Source organism: Salmo salar, chromosome 10 (assembly GCF_965601325.2).
Source record: "Salmo salar chromosome 10, fSalSal1, whole genome shotgun sequence".
Classification (NCBI taxonomy): domain Eukaryota; kingdom Metazoa; phylum Chordata; class Actinopteri; order Salmoniformes; family Salmonidae; genus Salmo; species Salmo salar.
Genome location: NC_138300.1, coordinates 46752629 through 46771917, shown reverse-complemented (window position 1 = coordinate 46771917; position 19289 = coordinate 46752629). Strand labels below are relative to the sequence as shown.

The following is a 19289-nucleotide window of genomic DNA, read 5'->3' as shown; positions in this document are numbered from 1 at the left end:
TTGATTACCCCTTATTTTACTGCCATATTGCCAGCACAGACTCGATCCGTCAAAAGCAGTTTCAATAAAATCCTCAAAGTGTCCATCTTCTCCAAGCTAGCTCAATCACTGGTGGTAACAGTGACGCGGTATGTTGTAGCCAGACAATAATGAGCCAAACCATGTCTTCCAACCATTTAATTTAGCTTAAAACAATATTCATTACAACACCTAGACACAATTTTATTTTACCAGGTAAGTTGACAACACATTCTCATGTACAGCAACGACCTGGGGAATAGTTACAGGGGAGAGGAAGGGGGATTAATGAGCCAATTGGAAAACAAGGAGTCCACAAAGCACTATGCATTTTAACACAAAAAAGCAGTGGCAGGTCAGACAGGCCCTAAAACAAGGATGATGGAAGATGACATATCTGAACATAATGTCATAAAGCTGAAATACCACAGAAGAAAAACAGTACAAGCAATCTTTCCCCTCTCTGCCTGTGAGTTAATGACAGCCATTTAAAAAAAAATCCATTACTACTATAAATGTTATCGGGTCACTGAGGGCCGCTGCTACGCTGTATATCTGCAGCCGCTGGCCTGGCCCTGCATCCTATAACACGAAGGGTGGGACAACCAGAGGCCTGTGGCTTTAAAATTACTACCGTGGATCAACTGGGAGGAAGGTAGTCTCTAGACAGATGGGTTGCTTGTGGCAATGTACCGATGCTCCAGTTTAACACATCTGTAGAAGTTTGTGTCAGTTGGGACAGGGAGAACGAGTCACAGGTAACGTCATTGCCGCATCCGCTTCATGCACCAGTCAAATGAAGAGTTGAGGGCTGGCGACGGGACGTGGTGAGACCCAGGGAGAGTGGGACCCTCTAGGAGGAAAGGGTTAGTGGGGTAGAGGTCTAAGGTGATGGGGGTAGGAGGCAAGGTGGGTTGAAGTAGCAGGAGGGGTGGTGGGTGTAACACCGCCAAGGGTCCCCTCTCTCACCTCCAGAGGGCCAGTATGAAAACATTAGTTTTGTTTATGGACGTGCTCGCTTTGTCCTTCACACGGCCTCCAAGGCTGATAAAGTGAGAGTTACATGATCCACCTTGGGCAGAAATAGGAAATGTGTCTGTGCGCACCAGCTGTTGCTTAGGTTGCTCAGGCTGTAAGAGGCCCCCTGCCTTCCCTGGCACAGCCAAATAGAGCCAAAGAATGAAGTGTGTGTGTGTTCACTAGCCTCTCAGAGCCTATATTCCAGTCTCCTTCACCTTTCGAGGTAGCTAGAGGACATGGTGGGGGGTGGATTTCATATAGCGTCAAGTCTAATGGGACGAGGGAGTTCGCTCACTGAAAGAACATTTTCTCAGCACTGTATAGCGGCAGTTATTGTAGAGTCAACATTTGTCAGCGGTGAGGGCTCGGCGTAAACCTGTCTGATGTTTAAGGCATTTTACTTTGACACATTCCCCCCAATGACTGACAAGCAGCCTCCGAGACATCCCTCTACCTCACAAATGACAGCTTAGATTCTATATTCATCACCCAGCCGTCTCCGAAGAGGAAACATGTACACCACCGCGTGAGAGAAGGCAGAGTTGCTATTCCATCTGCCGTCAGTCTGTTGAGAGTTGAGTTGAGCGGCTCCCTAAGCATAAACCTGCAAGGGGGACGTCAGAGGGGAAAACGTGAGTGCAACCCTGCTGTCTGTTACACAGTAATGCAATATCACCAGACTCAATAGAAAGACATACCGACTCATGTAGCTCTACTAGGAGGAAACAAACAAGTAACGTGTGATGACAATTGAACAATGTGTTATAGAATAATGGATCTTTAAACATGATTCATAAAGACAAAGCTATAGGCTCCATCTGAGTTGTTGTACCTTTATAAGGCCATTATGGATTTCAGGAAATCAGAGGAGCTGCCAGTCTGGACAACGCCTGTAGAGAAAATGAATTATTCAGAGAATGCAGTACTAACTTCTCTCAGAGCACTGCCATTTAAAACAAGACAAATCTGTAGGCTTAAGTGGTTTGATTTACTAGTGAAATACAGATTTGTTACAAAATATTTGCCTAATTGATTAAAAGTTAACATTACCAGAGGGGGAATCTTTGTAAATAATGTTTCACTGGAGGACAAAATCCAAACGACTGAAATCATATCTGAAGGAATGCGTAGTCTGAGGCTGCAGCAGTGCAGCCCAGCTTCAGTTGTCACCAAAATAGCCTCTAATATAATATACATCACTGCTCTTTAATTACAGCTGTGTTTAATCAAAAAGCATAAAACGCCTCCCAAGCAGATGGCATGTGTCTGATGAGAGGATTGATGTGTTAGATCGTGGTGAGGCTTGGGCCTTAGCCCTGGGAAACCACCCCAGCGCTTTGATTACATTTAAGGAATCCTGTCTTTAATACACCCCATTACTGCTGTGCTGACATACAAATCTTCCCCAACATGGACCCATCTATGGCCTGATCAATTTTTATACTGCTGAGCAGTCCCCTTTCTCATTTTTTCCCCACCTCAAAATTCACATTATATAGGATTTTCTTATGGAAAAATGGCAATAAAAATCTGTTACTGCCCAGAAGATGTGCGCATCAGTGGGTTGCCCATGACTAAATGCTTCTGAGAAAATAAAATGTATTTCTGTAGTAAGCAGATCTGTTTACATGTTATTTATTTTTCTGCTTTTAAGAAAATATATTGTGAAGTGCAACATTGATTTAGATCATAACAAATGTCTCTGTACAGGTCGGAGGGAGAATTTACGAATCCTTTGCACAACTCCTTTAATTGAATTTTCCAAATCTCTCACCACACACAAATAATCAATACCTTCTGCTGAGGGAAACTTGCCTCAGAATTATTATGGCCTTAGCTTTACAATTCTGTAGTCATCAGCACATACAGGCAGGAGTCCTCCCTACTGGGGTATTTGTAATGCCTGGACAACCCTGTGGATTTATGTCTGCCTGAACCCTGATTGCTCACAAAAAGTGACTTCTCCAGAATGCTTACCGAAACTTTTGCTAAACTTAAATAATGACCGTAAGTGCTGCTCAACACCACAGCAGGCACGTTGAAGAAAGAAGAGAAAGGGAGTGGGTTCAGAGGTTTGGACGTCAAAGTTCAAATATTATTGTCGATTGACCCCACTGTCTTGGCAGTGTGTGGCCTGGCGCTGTACTGAGGTATGCTGTTTGAGGCATTGCTTGGCCCCTGAGACAGCATCAGTCTCAAAGCCCAGATCTAAGAGCTGGTGTTATCTCAACACGGTGCAGGAAACAATGAGGTGAGTTTATTAGTCACATGCACAGGGTAGAAGATGTAAATGCAGGGTACAGTGACATTCTTAAGCTCCGAACAGTGCAGGTCAAAAAGAAGTGAATGAAACAAGAATACAAATAAGGTACCAGTCAAAAGTTTAGAAACCTACTCGTTCAAGGGTTTTTCTTCATTTTTACATTGTAGAATAATAGTGAAGATATCAAAACTATGAAATAACACATATGGAATCATGTAGTAACCAAAAAGTGTTAAATCAAAATACATTTTATATTCTTCAAAGTAGCTACCCTTTGCACACTCTTGGCATTCTCTCAACCAGCTTCATGAGGTAGTCACCCGGAATGCATTTCAATTAACACGTGCGCCTTGTTAAAAGTTAATTTGTGGAATTTCTTTCCTCCTTAATGCGTTTGAGCCAATCAGTTGTGTTGTGACAAGGTAGGGGTGGTATACAGAAGATAGCCCAATTTGGTAAACGACCAAGTCCATATTATGGCAAGAACAGCTCAAATAAGCAAAGAGAAACGACAGTCCATCATTACTTTAAGACATGAACATTTCAATAACTTTTTGCAGTCGCAAAAACCATCAAGAGCTTTGATGAAACTGGCTCTCATGAGGACCGCCACAGGAAAGGAAGACCCAGAGTTACCTTTGCTGCAGGAGGACATGTTCATTCGAGTTACCAGCCTCAGAAATTGCAGCCCAAATAAATGCAAGTAACAGACAACTTCAACTGTTCAGAGGAGACTGTGTGAAATCAGGCCTTCATGGTTGAATTGCTGCAAAGAAACCACTACTAAAGGACCCCAATAAGAAGAAGAGACTTGCTTGGGCCAAGAAACACAAACAATGGACATTAGACCGGTGTAAATCTGTCCTTTGGTCTGATGAGACCAAATGTGAGATTTTTGGTTCCAACCACTGTCTTTGTGAGATGTAGAGTAGGTGAACGGAGGATCTCAGCATGTGTGGTTCCCACCGTCAAGCATGGAGGAGGTGTGATGGTGCTTTGCTGGTGACACCGTTGGACACTTAACCAGCAGGGTTACCACAGCATTGTGCAACGATATGCCATTCCATCTGGTTTGCGCTTAGTGGGACTATCATTTGTTTATCAACAGGACAATGACCCAACACACCTCCAGGCTGTATAAAGGCTATCTGACCAAGAAGGAGAGTGATGGAGTGCTGCATCAGATGACCTGGCCTCCACAATCACCTGACCTCAACCCAGTTGAGATGGTTTGGGATGAGTTGGACCGCAGAGTGAAGGAAAAGCAGCCAACAAGTGCTCAGCATATGTGGGAACTCCTTCAAGACTGTTGGAAAAGCATTCCAGGTGAAGCTGGTTGAGAGAATGCCAAGAATGTGCAAAGCTGTCAAGACAAAGGGTGGCTATTTGAAGAATGTCCAATATATATATATATATATTTTATTATTATTTGTTTAACACTTTTTGGTTACTACATGATTCCATATGTGTTATTTCATAGTTTTGATGTCTTCACTATTATTCTACAATGTAGAAAATAAATAACACTGGGAGGGCCCTCGGGGACAGGAAGAATTTCTTCAGCCTCCTGAGGTTGAAGAGTCAGTGTTGTTCCTTCTTCACCATGGTGTCCATGTGGTTTGACCATTTCAGCTCTTCGAAGATGTGTACACGGAGGAACTTTATGTTTTTGACTGTCTCCGCGGCAGCCCCGTTGACGAGGATTGGGTTGTGTCCAGCCTGGTTCCTCCTGAAGTCCTCAATCAGCTCCTTTGTTTTGCTGATGTTGAGGTTGTTTATCTAGTACCGTGCCGTCATAGTGCCTACCTCCTCTCTGTAGGTCGTCTCGTCGTTGTTGGTAATCAGGCCTACTACGGTCATGTCGTCAGCGAACTTGATAATGGAGTTGGAACTGTGTGAGGCCAGGGAGTACAGAAGGGGCATTAGGACGCACCCTTGTGGGGCCCCCCGTGTTGAATCATGCTCTAGTCACAAAGCAGAGCAGGACGCCTAGGGCTTTCCCTTTTACCAGGCGCTCTCTGGAACACTGGAGTGTAGACACTGAAAACAGGAAGCTTAGCTCACACAACTCAGCAGGCGTTTTTGACTTTTCCAGCCACACAATATGACCCTTAGTTCTGTGAATTAGTTAACAGAGTGTCTTTGAACTGCATTGTTTTGACCCAAATTGAGCATTTTTCCCCCTTAACTACAACTGTTTGTTTGTTTTACGGCAGCCTATCAGCTTTTCCTGGAGAGTGCAGGCAGAATAATCCAATCACCAAATCGGATTTGTATGACATTGCATTCATTGTGGACTAACTGACTACACGAAAAGCTGACATTTAATTAGAAGAGAGAACTTATCAAATCTATAAATCAATCATGCTGGTGACCTCCTCGGAAGGCCTGATTAGGTCAGATTTACATTCTCATCTACTACCGTTGTAAAATACTATATTTTACCCATCACCACATGAAACACATACCCAAACTTATACTAGCCTCGAGGATGTAGGCTTACATAAACAATCTGTCACGGCAGTTACCATATTCGACAGGACTGTTACACTTTAGATCAATTATAAAGCAATTGAGAGCACTCTTAAATCTAATGGTCAGAATGGCTAAATAAATAAAATGAACTATAAATGTAGTGTCAGGGTGACTGCGTTCTTCCCAACCTGCAAAGCAGTTACACCTTTCAGAGCGTCTTACACTTTTCCATGCATTTAATACATGAATGCAGGGCCTGGACGCCACAGCCAGCGAGTCTAAAACGTTTTACACTGGGAAGCAGAACCATGCCTCCGTCAGCCTCCATAACACGATCACCATCATCGGTCTGGATTTCACGCTCCCTCCACAGCACAGATATGGGACAGCGCTCCGCTCGCCTTCTCCTCTGCCTTGAATAAAAAGTTTGTTTACTTTAAAAATGTGTCTCAAGGCAACAGAGGAGCTATTATCTTCCCCTAGATATCTAGTTTGACGATGCGAACTTAGTTGTTGTAAGGGGGTTTATGGACAACCGATAAATTTCATGCTCCACCATGTGATAGAAAATGTGACGTTCCTTTGGTGTGGGGCCACAAGGCAACACATATGTTACGCTTCTTCACTGTAACTAATTAAAACAATTTTCAACGACCTTATCAGAAAACAAGCCCGACTTGCCAACAATCCCCCTATTCATTTTCCACAAAATCACCATTATGTGATTGGATCACAAGTATAGCTTTGCTGGAGGCATAATGTGTGCCTGAAATAATCAAATTAATTCTCTGCCTGGGAAATTGTGTTTGTGTTGGGAAAACAAAATGTTGTTTTTCTCCAAAGATGATAGTTTTACTATTGGAAAATGGAGACAGACAAACACATTGAATGAATACTGGATAAAATTGTGATAAATAGGCCTAGTAGTAGATCAGATCAAAGCCTAGTAGCCCCAAGCCTGTCCATGTGACTGCATTCAAACCCATCACACCCCTGTCAACCAGCTCATTAAAAAAAATCTTGTTTTCTTACTATCCCTTCATTTAAAAGGGTAAATCTGCAATTGCTACATCCATATACCCATTGATTGAATATAATGTATGAATGCCTCATGAACTTATTAGTTCATACCCCCATCAGAACTCAAAATACAAGCTTGTTTTACTCCTTCATTTGTAAACAAAACATGCCTAAAAACATGGTTAAAACTATAATTTTGGATTTCATGGATGGTAAGTCCTTGCATCAATTGCTCTGTAAATTTCAGAGCAGTTACATTTCTCTAGCCCCATCCCTCAGCTATTTACCAAAACACTGGCTGGGTGATTGCTTTGTAGTTGTTTGAACTGTAGATTGCCCCTTTAAGAAATACTAGAGAAAAGTCACCATCATAATAACATATGATAATCTAATTACAACCCAATTCAACGCAGGAAATATCTAATCTGAATGTATGGACAATGTATGGACAAGAAGTTTGTTTTATGGTGTAGTTATAGGATTGGTCAAAAGGAGAGGAACCCACGCACCGATACACTTTTCATTTTAGATGCTGCTATTGTTTTGGCCATATTGACCTTCCTCAGAGCACATGATCTCATAAAAATAAATATTTAAAAGCTAAACTCAGCATAAAAAGAAATGTCCTTTTTCAGGACCCTGTCTTTCAAAGATAATTTGTAAAAATCCAAATAACTTCACAGATATTCATTGTAAAGGGTTTAAACACTGTTTCCCATGCTTGTTCAATGAACCAAACAGTTGATGAACATGCACCTGTGGAACGGTCGTTAAGACACTAACAGCTGACAGACGGTAGGCAATTAAGGTCACAGTTATGAAAACTTAGGACACTAAAGAGGCCTTTCTACTGACTCTGAAAAACACCAAAAGAAAGATGCCCAGGGTTACTGCTCATCTGCGTGAACGTGCCTTAGGCATACTGCAAGGAGGCAGGAGGACTGCAGATGTGGCCAGGGCAATAAATGCAATGTCCGTACTGTGAGACACCTAAGACAGCGCTACAGGACGGACAGCTGATCGTCCTCGCAGTGGCAGACCACGTGTAACACCTGCACAGGATCGGTACAGCCGAACATCACACCTGCGGGACAGGTACAGGATGGCAACAACAACTGCCCGAGTTACACCAGGAACACACCAGGAACACACAATCCCTCCATCAGTGCTCAGACTGTCTGCAATAGGCTGAGAGAGGCTGGACTGAGGGCTTGTAGGCCTGTTGTAGCGCAGGTCCTCACCAGACATTACCGGCAACAATGTCGCCTATGGGCACAAACCCACCGTCGCGGGACCAGACAGGACTGGCAAAGTGCTCTTCACTGACGAGTTGCTGTTTTGTCTCACCAGGGGTGATGGTCGGATTCGCGTTTATCGTCAAAGGAATGAGCGTTACACCAAGGCCTGTACTCTGGAGCGGGATCGATTTGGAGGTGGAGAGTCTGTCATGTTCTGGGGCGGTGTGTCACAGCATCATCGGACTGAGCTTGTCGTCATTGCAGGCAATCTCAACGCTGTGCGATACAGGGAAGACATCCTCCTCTCTCATGTGGTACCCTTCCTGCAGGCTCATACTGAAATGACTCCAGCATGACAATGCCACCAGCCATACTGCTCGTTCTGTGTGTGATTTCCTGAAAGACAGGAATGTCAGTGTTCTTCCATGGCCATCGAAGAGCCGGATTTCAATCCCATTGAGCACGTCTGGGACCAGTTGGATCGGAGGGCTAGGGCCATTCCCCCCAGAAATGTCCAGGAACTTGCAGGTGCCTTGGTGGAAGAGTGGGGTAACATCTCACAGCAAGAACTGGCAAATCTGGTGCAGTCCATGAGGAGATGCACTGCAGAACTTAATGCAGCTGGTGGACACACCAGATACTGACTTACTTCTGATTTTGACTCCCCTTTGTTCAGGGACACATTATTCCATTTCTGTTAGTCACATGTCTGTGGAACTTGTTCAGTTTATTTTTCACTTGTTGAATCTTATCGTTCATACAAATATTTACACACGTTAAGTTTGCTGAAAATAAACAGTTGACATTTCTTTTTCCCCCCCTGAGTTTACAAGTGTCTACCACACTTGGTAGAAAATAATATGATTGTGTCAATAAAGTATTGTTTATCCTAAACACTTTAAAATGTTATTACATAAGAGTAGCAATTACCTTGCAAATGGCTCTGGCCAGCACCATTCACACCGAGGCAGGACTCTGCTTTGGATGCTGAAAATATGTTCCAAATCTCATAACATTTTTGGACAACAACAAGCATACTGACAAATAGAAAGTAACAAACAAAATATCTGACAACCATTTATTTGCGTTAAGTAACCCCTGGCCCCAACTAACTAAATCTAGTTTACAAACCAAACTAACACATTTGGCACGTAAATTCTAGGGACTATTGCTTTTTCAGTGTATTACTTCACGTAGTTCCACTATAGCAGGGGTTGGCAACCGGTGGCCAGTGGGCCAAAACCAGCCTGCGAGTGATTTTTGTTTGGCCCCCCAAAAGTCTTAGTAAAAATAATCATAATAAATTGGTAGAGATTTAAATTTTTGAAAAAAATAATAATAAAAAAGACAGTAAAACAACCAGTATTTCAGCTCAAAATACGTTTAATTTAGTAAATCTGGGTGGGCATAGGCCCAACAAACTTGGGAGCCAGGCACACCCACTGGGGAGCAAAGCGCAGCCAAATCAGAATGTGTTTACCCCCACAAAAACGCTTTATTACAGCTGGGTGGCTGGTCTCAGACGATCCTGCAGTGAAGAAGCCGAATGTAGCGGTTCTGGGCTGGCATGGTCACTCACACATGGTCTGCATTTGTGAGGCCAGTTGGACATACTGATAAATTCTCTAAAACGACGTTGGAGGCGGCTTATGGTAGAGAAATTAACATTAAATTCTGTGGAAACAGCTCTGGTATACCAATTGCACGCTCCCTCAAAACTTGATACAACGGTGGCAGTGTTGTGACAAAACTGCACATTTTAGAGTTGCCTTTTATTGTCCCCAGCACAAGGTGCACCTGTGTAATGATTATGCTGTTTAATCAACTTCTTGATATGCCACACCTGTCATGTGGTTGGATTATCTTGGCAAAGTAGAAATGCTCACTAACAAGGATGTAAACAAATTTGTGCACAAAATTTGAGAAAAATAAGAGCCTTTGGAACATTTCTGGGATCTTTTATTTTAGTTCATGAAACCAACACTTTACACATAGTGTTTATATTTTTTGTTCAGTATAATTATGTTCCGGCCCCCTGACCATCTGCTTCGACAAAAATCGTCTTGCTGCTTAATCTAGTTGCCTACACCTGCACAATAGCTTATTGAATGACCCTTGCCATCACACCATATACTGTATGGTTATACTAAGTGGTTAAAACCCCACTCACCAAGTTCTCTGTGCCTCCTCAGTTCGGTCTTCAGGTCAGCAGAGCCCCTTGAAAAGAAACTCTTCAGCTCACTGCTGCCCTCTGCAGCCTGATGCCAAAAACAATACATCACTTTTCTCAGATCGATATGAAAAGGGTGAGCAGCTCCTTAACATCAAATATAAACTGCCCCTACAGTGCATGCAATGACCTGAGAATGCCAGAGCAAAAACCAAGGTTAAGGCTATCATATATTGCAACTCAAACTGGAGCTATGATGGAAGCACTAAATGTCCCTTTTCATCGATAGGGAAATTTGACAAAATATTTTTTACTCACCACTATTTTCTTCAGCTCTTGCCTTGCCTTGATAAATGCTCCAACTGATGCTTCCAGTTTAGAGCTGATGGCATGTAGTCTGGTCCAAATTAATTAAATGTCCAAATGAACAGTGTTAAATACATTCAAATCATAGGTTAGAGATATAGGATTATACTACTGCTATAGTTAAAACTCTCATAATATCCCATAATGACAGCATGTCTAGTCTATCAAATACGTCATGACCATACTTGAATGGTAACATTTAAATAGATCCCTCTTAAATGACTGCACTATAAAATTCAAAACTAATGCTTGTCTTGATGGATAGAACAGACTCAAAATGGGTATGCTTTGGGGAAGGAAATTGCCCTCATCTTAAAGTACTCTTATCCAACTATTTTTAGTGCTATGTAAATCACTGATAATTCGGCCAATGATGAATCCACTTCGTTGCATGTCTCCTGTCATTAAATTATGATTCGTCATAATGACCATTGCCAAGTGTGGCAATTGAAATATATCCCCCTTCTTAATAAAAAGGAGACATCAACAAACAGGACGTTATTATATACTGAACAAATATATAAAACGCAACATGTAAAATTTTGGTCCCATGTTTCATGAGCTGAAATAAAAGATCCCAGAAATTCTCCATACTAAAAATATATATAAAATGCTCCTTTCTCACGCGACAGCATGTTCCCGAAATGTGTCACGCTGCATGAAACAAATGGTGGTCACACCAGATACTGACTGGTTTTCTGATCCGCGTCCCTCCCTTTAAAAGGCATCTGTGATCAACAGATGCATATCTGTATTCCCAGTCTTGTGAAGCCATAGATTATGGCCTAATGATTTTATTTCAATTGACTGATTTCTTTATATGAACTGTAACTCAGTAAAATCTTTGAAATTGTTGCATATGTTGCGTCTAAATTTTTGGTTCAATGTATATATAGCTAGCTTAGCAGTATTGCTGTTGTGTACATGGAGACATTGTGATATTTACAGTACTCACATTTCCACTTCCGTCTGTGGCACTTGTGGTTTATGGGAATTAGCAGTTTTCCCTCTGGCTTTGGCTTTACCTGTTGAAGTACAAAATGTCGCAATGGTATGCAAATTCATGAACATTTTATATAGATGAATAGACAAGCTATACATTTATATACTGTCCATTATTACTATTTATAAACTAGGTGAATCGAGCCCTGAATGCTGATTGGCTGACAGCTGTGGTATATCAGACCTTATACCACAGGTATGACAAAACATTTATTTTTACTGCTCTAATTATGTTGGTAACCAGTTTATTATAGCAGTACCCTCATTGCGTCACGCCTAAGAACAGCCCTTAGCCATGGTATATTGGCCATATACCACATCCCCCGTGCCTTATTGTTCCTGCATACTACCGCTTCTTTTACGCGTTACTCTTTTATTGTTGGTATTGCATAATGTACTGGGAGCTAAAATGTTGAGGGAGCTAACAAACATTTCACTGCACTTTTTATTCTGGTTGTAAACTGTGTATGTGACAAATATTTTTTGTTTTGTTTGTTGATTTTATGAGGTTATTCCTTTGTCATGATGTGATGCCTTACTGTACCAGCTTGGGGAGCTGCACTTGGACTCATCTGGCAGGTACCAGTCAATGGAGAGTAGTTCCTGTCTGGTGCAGGTCTCTTGGCTGGTGTCTGCTTTGTGCACAGACACACAAATAATACATTTACCCATTACATTTTCTCCTGGTTATGCTTATTAGCACTAACGTTATGATGCAGAACAAAACTCACACACCCAAAAATTGCCAGTTCAATTCAGCTAGCTACAGTAAGTTAGGCTCAAATTCCCTTATAACAATCACTGATGTATTCTACATTAACTCACGTTGTCATTGTCCTCCAAACGGAGTGTTCTTTTTACTCTGTGAAAGACAGTGAAGATACTTTAGAAATATGAAGGGAAAAAAGTGTGTATTAGAAACTATAGTACTGTTAGCTTAATTAGTACCCCCCAGGCTAACTTGTTTAGCTAACGTTAGCTACTGTAGCGAGTTCGCTAGTTTATCGAGAACAACTACTTCCAAACAAACTTTCATTTGCACAGTTATTACATTGTATGATGAATTAATAATGTTGATAAATGTGTAGTTATCTAACACAAAGGAATAGATAGTAAGAAACTTACGGCATTTTTTGTTGATAGTTGACAAACAACTTCTGAGAAGCCCAGTCCAATGGTAACAAATTTGGCGCGTAAAGCGTTTGCAAGAGAATTTGAGTCCTCCGGAAACATGAGCAATACGAAACTCTTATCTGTCGGTCATAATTACATCTCTTATCTTTAATATCAAAGTATTCGCATATAGTATTGATAAAAAAAACATATGTATCATTAAATACACCTATTTTTAAATATATGTTTTAAATTATTGTTTTATTTAAATTATAAGTGAAAATATATGGGAACCTTTCACATGTCTTGTTCCTTCCGATGTCCTTTTCTCAGTGCGTCGCGAAATGTTTGTGTACATAGCAACTAAAATACCGTTATTTCTGGTCCAAACTGTTGGAAGCAGTCATTTTTTCAACGAGGTAAACATCTGTACATATTAAGTGCGTTTTAGTTGTTGCTGTTCGACTTGAATTATTACGAACCACCATATTTGTTGAGAATCTGTCTGCTGCTGTCAGTGCTGAGTTCTCTGTCTGGCTAAGTAAGCCGGTTAGCTAACGTTCGATAGATAGGTTGCTGTATAGCTAGATAACTAAACTGTGTGATTTACATATATTTCCGACAGAATGTCTCTACAGGCATCTTCTCAGTCTATCGGGATGCAGAAATGTACTGATGAGGAAACGTTCTACATGCACTGCAGAGCCGCCTACCTGACTGTATTTAGGTCTAGTCTGGCCAGTATCACCTCCAAACATCAGCTATGCCGTGGTAAGTAAACGTTCTCATCATTAGTCATTCGTTTTCGAATCAGAGGGCAATAATTTGTGTAGCTGCTAGCGTGCTAACGTTACTGGCTGCAGTAGCAATTATCACGTTCACATACAGTCAGTAGCTAAGTAAATTATGCATATCAGTGAATTCTTCCACGACCTCATAATACTGCCTGCTTAGAATGTATAACCCCTCTGAATAGGCTACATCTAGTGGAAGTTGCACTCCGCTAAATGTTGTAGCTACTGAACAACAAGTCATCATCATTGCCAACTGTTATGAAAAGATGTAAATTCATTCATTTTCGATTTATCTTAGTTCTCCAGCAGGCAGGCAGAAATCCATCCCAGGCAACTCTCAACAAACATTGGACCCCAAGAACCACTAAGCTGAACTTTGATGATTTCTGTGAGATAGTGAAGAATGAGAGGCCGACAGAGGCGCACGAGTTGATGAGAGCCTTCAGAAAGATGGACATTAATGGAGATGGCTGTATCTCACACAGTGAACTACACATAGTCCTCACTTCAGTAAGTACTGCCTCATTGAAGTCATTCTACATCATTCAGATATTTCTAGGTACAGTATAATACGTTGAAATGAAAGTGTGATACATTGTAGATATGTACATGAATGGCTCCAACTTATACACCTTTCAAACCAAGATGTTTTTCCTCCAACTTTAGCATCCCGCCAACTTTAGCATCCCAGCAACTTTTTTTTACGGCTTTTCTTTATATCTGAAAGATGTTGCCGGTATCAAAGCCTAAACTTGTATTTCCACAAACCCGACCTAGTCATAGTTGTGGTAAAGTTCTGCCTACGGCTTAGTGTGAAATGTACCCGTAATGCTGAGGCGGCATTGACACGCACTACGCTCTTAAGCTCTTGATGGTTGCTAGGCTGCGCCCATTACTACTATCCTCCAGGCAGTTCTAAACTTTGCGAGTGTAGCAGTATTGCTTCTGTCCCTCTCCTCGCCCCCACCTGGGCTCGAACCACATCATCAACTGCCTCCCACGAAGCATTGTTACCTATCGCTCCACAAAAGCCGCAGACCTTGCAAAGCAAGGGAAACAACTACTTCAAGGTCTCAGAGCAAGTGATGTCACCGATTGAAACGCTATTAGTGTGTACCCCGTTAACTAGCTAGCCATTTCATACCGGTTACAGGAGGCATGTCACCTCACCCATCTCTTCCCATAGCCCACCACCTGCACTGTTTTCTTACCACAACTTGATGGATCCATAAAGAATTACTGTGGTAAAAAATATCACTGAATGATGAAAATATGGAAATAAAGTAGGCTGATGCAATTGAAGGCATCAAATTGTTGCTTATACTGAAACTCCAAAAGTCATCAAATTGTTATAATACATTTGAAGCAACCCACTGGGCAGACAGTGGTTGGACCAACGTAGAATAGACGTTGAATTGACGTCTATGCCCAGTGAGAATACTCTACCCGCGTGTGGTCAACTATTTCAGCACCGTTTTGTGCTGCTTTGAGACAAGCGTGGGGACTCATCTTGATACATCAATTAATGTCAGATTTTTTAACATTTATTTTTCTTCTTCACAGAATCTCAGTTTGGATATTGGTTAGGCTACATTTAGGCTGTGGAAATGTTAGATAAGTTGAGGTGAGTGCTGCTCATGATCATCTTGTCTAGTTGGCTCATTCATTAGCACTGAACAGAACATTTTGCCAGCATGTTGTGTAGCTTAACAAGTGAATGATTTTGCTCTTCACTCGCCGCTAAGTAACCTAGGCCTACTCCTGGTCAAAAGCCTGTGACTTGTCTTAATCAGTCAATGTGATTTTGTTTCTCTGAATCGTTGTTTGTATATTTGGTTAATTCTCTGGCTGGGCAAATAAGTGGAGGTGGTATAGCTCGTCTATTCGTTTTCTCATCTATCACTGATCATTTAGCATGCATTAATGTGGCCTAAATCAAGTGTAGACCTATTATTTTGCTTGATCGCGTATAGGCAACTTCAAAAGCCTGCGGCGGTTGTGAAATATAAACACGAGACTCACATGCTTTTGAAAACATATAGATTGCTATTATTTTCTATGGGTATCATAATGAAGATACTGTCATTGTAAAGTCCTGCGGCTGCTCCTAACAAAGTGGAGGAAGGTTAGGAAAGACATTAAACGTGGATAAAAAAAAATCATGGGCTTGCTTTGGGCTCTGTTTTCAAAATATCACCTTTTTTTTATATGATAGCAGTTTCACACGTTGCCTTGATGCAAGTTGTGTGGGAAAAATATTAGGTGTATTTTATTCTGTTTATATTTCATTGAATTCTTAGTCTACTATAAAATATATGTGTTGAATGTGAACATGGTGCCTTGTCTGTGAACATAATAACTAATGATTTCATGTGCATGGCCATATAGCCTATAGGCTGCACAGACCAGCAACAACATTAAACTCAAAATATGCTGTTCTATTATTTTGAAAATATATTGTATTTGTCTTAAAATGTTTCTTAGGACCGAAAACAAATTAATCATGGATTTCTTTGTGATGGTGTATATTCAATGGATTTATTAAAATCGATGTCCACCCACATGGGCTCACAACTACTCCCATTCCTACAGTTGCCGGCATGTGCACGGGACATAGAAAAGGCTTGTCCCAGAAAGAATGTGGTAAAAATGGGACCGTATGAATTGGGTTCAGAAAAACAGGTAAAGTCTGTCTGTAAAGGGTGTTAGGTCATCACATGCTACTTACTTACACTGAGATCAAAGGCCCAATTCAGTCAATGGTATGTTGCTCAAAATTGATGATTAACTTTCTCGTTCTTCTAGAGAGGTGAAAAGATGGCTGCCAAGGAGGTGGATGCCATTTTTTCATTAGCTGATACCAACAAAGATGGCAAATTGGACTATGCCGAGGTGAGATTGGGATGAGAGTTTGCTATTTTTAGCATACTTTTTCCTTGCCCTTTACTATAGGCCTACATGTATTACTCTAATTGTACTCTTTAGCATGCACTTTCATGTATTATACAGCCTTAACATGACAGCACTATATCATTGCCTGCTTGTGTCCCAGTTCTGCAGACTGTTGGAGTCCACGGCAGAGCAGTGTCAGATTGCAGCTCTGGAGAGACTGGAGGCTGATGCCAAGCTGAAGAGGCAGAACTTTGGCAACGAGTTAGACAGCCCTCCAAAGAGCTTAGCTTCCACCGCTGTGACTGTCCCCCAGCCACCACACAAAACAGAGCCGGACATCACACTGAAGAAAGGTACTGCAGATCTCTGGTAGAGGAGTGCTAGCCTAGAACAGTACTATGCATGTTCACACACACAGACACTCTCTCTCTTTCTCACACACACACACACACACACTGCCTATAAGTGCTCTCTTCTGGAGTAGTGATAAGGAATAAGTAATAGGTCTGTTATTGATTGATTTTCCTCCCCTGATGACAAATCACCTCATTAAGACACTCCATGCATCATCATCTCCACACCATTACACCAGTTTGTTTGTAGGGAGGGGATTCTAAAGCATTGTGATTTAGGTAATCATATCTTCCATTATGAAGTAGGTTAACAGAGGGAGGGTTGGGAGGGGTGTGTGTGTGTGTGTGTAACGTCCCCCACTGAGAGACCCAGGGTAGGCCTGGGTTCATATACTATTTGAAATAATTTCAAATACTTTAACTGGACGTGATTGAGCCTGCCTGGCATAATAGAACGAATAGAGACGTTGCAAAACTGCAGACCCCGCCCGTCTGGCGCTCCAGTCAGGAGTACGCGAACGCTAAAAGTATTTGAAAGATTTCAAATAGTATTTGAACCCAGGAGGTCTGAGCTAGGGCCAGGCAGGGCGGGCCAGGGATGGGAAGATGGAGTGGGTTGCTTTAAGTGGTCAGTCTGTGTTCATGTTATTGATTGGGGCGATCCCTCAACTGCTCTCTGAGACCATGAGGGATTAAACAGTCATCTAGGGGAAGGCTTCTCTAACCAGAGCTGCAAAAATAAATGAGTTGTGAGATACTGGCTGGATTATCCATATATTGATTTATCCGTCCTTTACATGTTAACACCCTTCTGACACACTTTACGTGTTAACAGGCTTCTGACACACTTTACGTGTTAACAGGCTTCTGACACACTTTACGTGTTAACACGCTTCTGACACAGTTTACGTGTTAACACGCTTCTGACACAGTTTACGTGTTAACAGGCTTCTGACACACTTTACGTGTTAACACGCTTCTGACACACTTTACGTGTTAACAGGCTTCTGACACACTTTACGTGTTAACAGGCTTCTGACACACTTTACGTGTTAACAGGCTTCTGACACAGTTTACGTGTTAACAGGCTTCTGAAACAGTTTGCATGTGACCAAGGCCATGTAAGGCTTTTCTTGTGCTTCAAATGTTTTGACTTGTTATTTGGAGTGGATTTTTCACTGGTGTTGTTAGACTAGCTTCTTCTGACTAGAAGTCTTGTTTTACCCCCACCTAAAACGGCTTGGTTAAAGTTAAATTTCAACAATGCATAATTGTCTCAATTTTCCTAAACAGTTGTGATTTGGTCCTTAAAACAGAGCCCTGTGATCAATACACATTACATCTTTGACAAATACCTTGATAGTGGAGCCATGTATTTAACTGGTATGTTTAGACGCTATAGCTGATCACATTACTCTGCATCTCTCTTCAGTGGTCTGAGAAACAGTCAAGCCCTGGATTATTGAATTGATATTTTCTGGTTTCAATTAGCAATGGATGGAAAGTTGTACAATATATTGGATTGGAAGGACTGTGATTGCACAATTTGTCATTTAGAATGCCTCCACAAATGAATGAACTAACGTGTTTGAACTTGAGATCACGTCTCACATTCTAATGATGGTGCTTGAGTAGCTCATCCTTTTTTTAGGTGTCCTTGGCCTAAGTCTGGGTTTCTGGTGGGTTTCTTCTAGCTGGGTTTATCTGTTTTAGTTACAGATGTGTTTCTCCTGTGTGTGTCTGTGTGTCTGTATGTCTCTCAGACAGCAGACCGTCGTCCCGGCCCTCCTCAGCTCGCAGTAGACGCTCGTCACTGTCTAACGCCATCACCATGGCAGCCAGCAGCACTAAGAGCATCAAGCTGGCAGAGCCCACATCTATACAGGTACTACAGCACTGGAACAGTCTGGACTCACATGTACATCGATCACACACTGGGGTATGGTTAACCTGTCTGTTCTCTCTGACAGAAATAATGTGACCTAATAATTATTTGTCCGAGAGACGGTTGGGACGATGTATGTATGTACACTACCGTTCAAAAGTTTGGGGTCACTTAGAAATGTCCTTGTTTTTGAAAGAAAAGCACATTTTTTTTGTCCATTAAAATAACATCAAATTGATCAGAAATACAGTGTAGACATTGTTAATGTTGTAAATGACTATTGTAGCTGGAAACGGCTGATTTTTAATGGAATATCTACATAGGTGTACAGAGGCCCATTATCAGCATTATTAATTTGATGTTATTTTCATGGACAAATGATGTGCTTTTCTTTCAAAAACAAGGACATTTCTAAGTGACCCCAAACTTTTGAACGGTAGTGTAACTGCAGTTAGACCAAGATCAGGGTATTTTGTCTGAGTTCTTTTCCTGAGTTCCTCATTGTGCACCCATTAGGCCTACTCACTAATATCGGAGCAGAGCAAGGATCCACCATAGGTCCCTTCAATAACAGCCCTGAAGTCCATTGCTCTGCTCTGGTGTTAGTCCACTAGTAGATATCAGGGCCTGAAGCCAGGCAGCATTGTTGTTGCCGTTTTGTTGTTGTTGTGTGATGCCTT

The 19289-nt window shown here is 41.6% G+C and overlaps 2 protein-coding genes across 7 annotated transcripts in view; one reads left to right on the top strand and one right to left on the bottom strand.

Moving 5' to 3' along the window:
- Positions 1-162: 162 nt before the first annotated feature.
- Positions 163-13115, bottom strand: itgb3bp (integrin subunit beta 3 binding protein). 5 transcript variants are annotated; one of them, XR_001318607.2, is made up of 10 exons: positions 12980-13115; positions 12698-12825; positions 12398-12434; positions 12112-12204; positions 11526-11595; positions 10523-10601; positions 10205-10292; positions 8965-9021; positions 1871-1928; positions 163-1642 (listed from the first exon to the last, which is right to left on the bottom strand). XR_001318607.2 is itself a non-coding variant. In XM_045687805.1 (10 exons), exons 2-9 carry the CDS (start codon positions 12700-12702, stop codon positions 1873-1875), a joined length of 504 nt encoding a protein of 167 aa, XP_045543761.1. In that variant the 5' UTR covers positions 12703-12825; positions 12980-13115; the 3' UTR covers positions 163-1642; positions 1871-1872. The 5 variants fall into 5 exon arrangements, 4 of the variants coding, with proteins under 4 accessions (XP_045543761.1, XP_082813158.1, XP_082813159.1 ...); XM_045687805.1 differs by having other exon boundaries at positions 12117-12207; positions 12398-12455; XM_082957032.1 differs by having other exon boundaries at positions 12117-12204; positions 12398-12455.
- The window catches only part of efcab7 (EF-hand calcium binding domain 7), a 19759-nt gene continuing 13457 nt past the window's right edge, over positions 12988-19289 (top strand). The window contains exons 1-7 of one of the 2 annotated variants that reach the window (XM_014123435.3): positions 12988-13104; positions 13311-13456; positions 13778-13989; positions 16072-16161; positions 16285-16371; positions 16532-16724; positions 18488-18609. In XM_014123435.3, coding sequence (XP_013978910.1) covers positions 13312-13456; positions 13778-13989; positions 16072-16161; positions 16285-16371; positions 16532-16724; positions 18488-18609 — 849 coding nt within the window. In that variant the 5' untranslated portion in view covers positions 12988-13104; position 13311. The remainder of the gene's footprint in view (positions 13105-13310; positions 13457-13777; positions 13990-16071; positions 16162-16284; positions 16372-16531; positions 16725-18487; positions 18610-19289) is intronic. The other variant, XM_014123437.3, reaches the window with a different exon arrangement.

Coding starts and splice junctions, on each gene's coding strand:
- itgb3bp (XM_045687805.1), bottom strand. Junction 11,596..12,116: donor AAGTGCAGCTCCCCAAGCTG/GTACAGTAAGGC, acceptor GTACTTCAACAG/GTAAAGCCAAAGCCAGAGGG. Junction 10,293..10,522: donor AAGAGCTGAAGAAAATAGTG/GTGAGTAAAAAA, acceptor TTTTGGCATCAG/GCTGCAGAGGGCAGCAGTGA.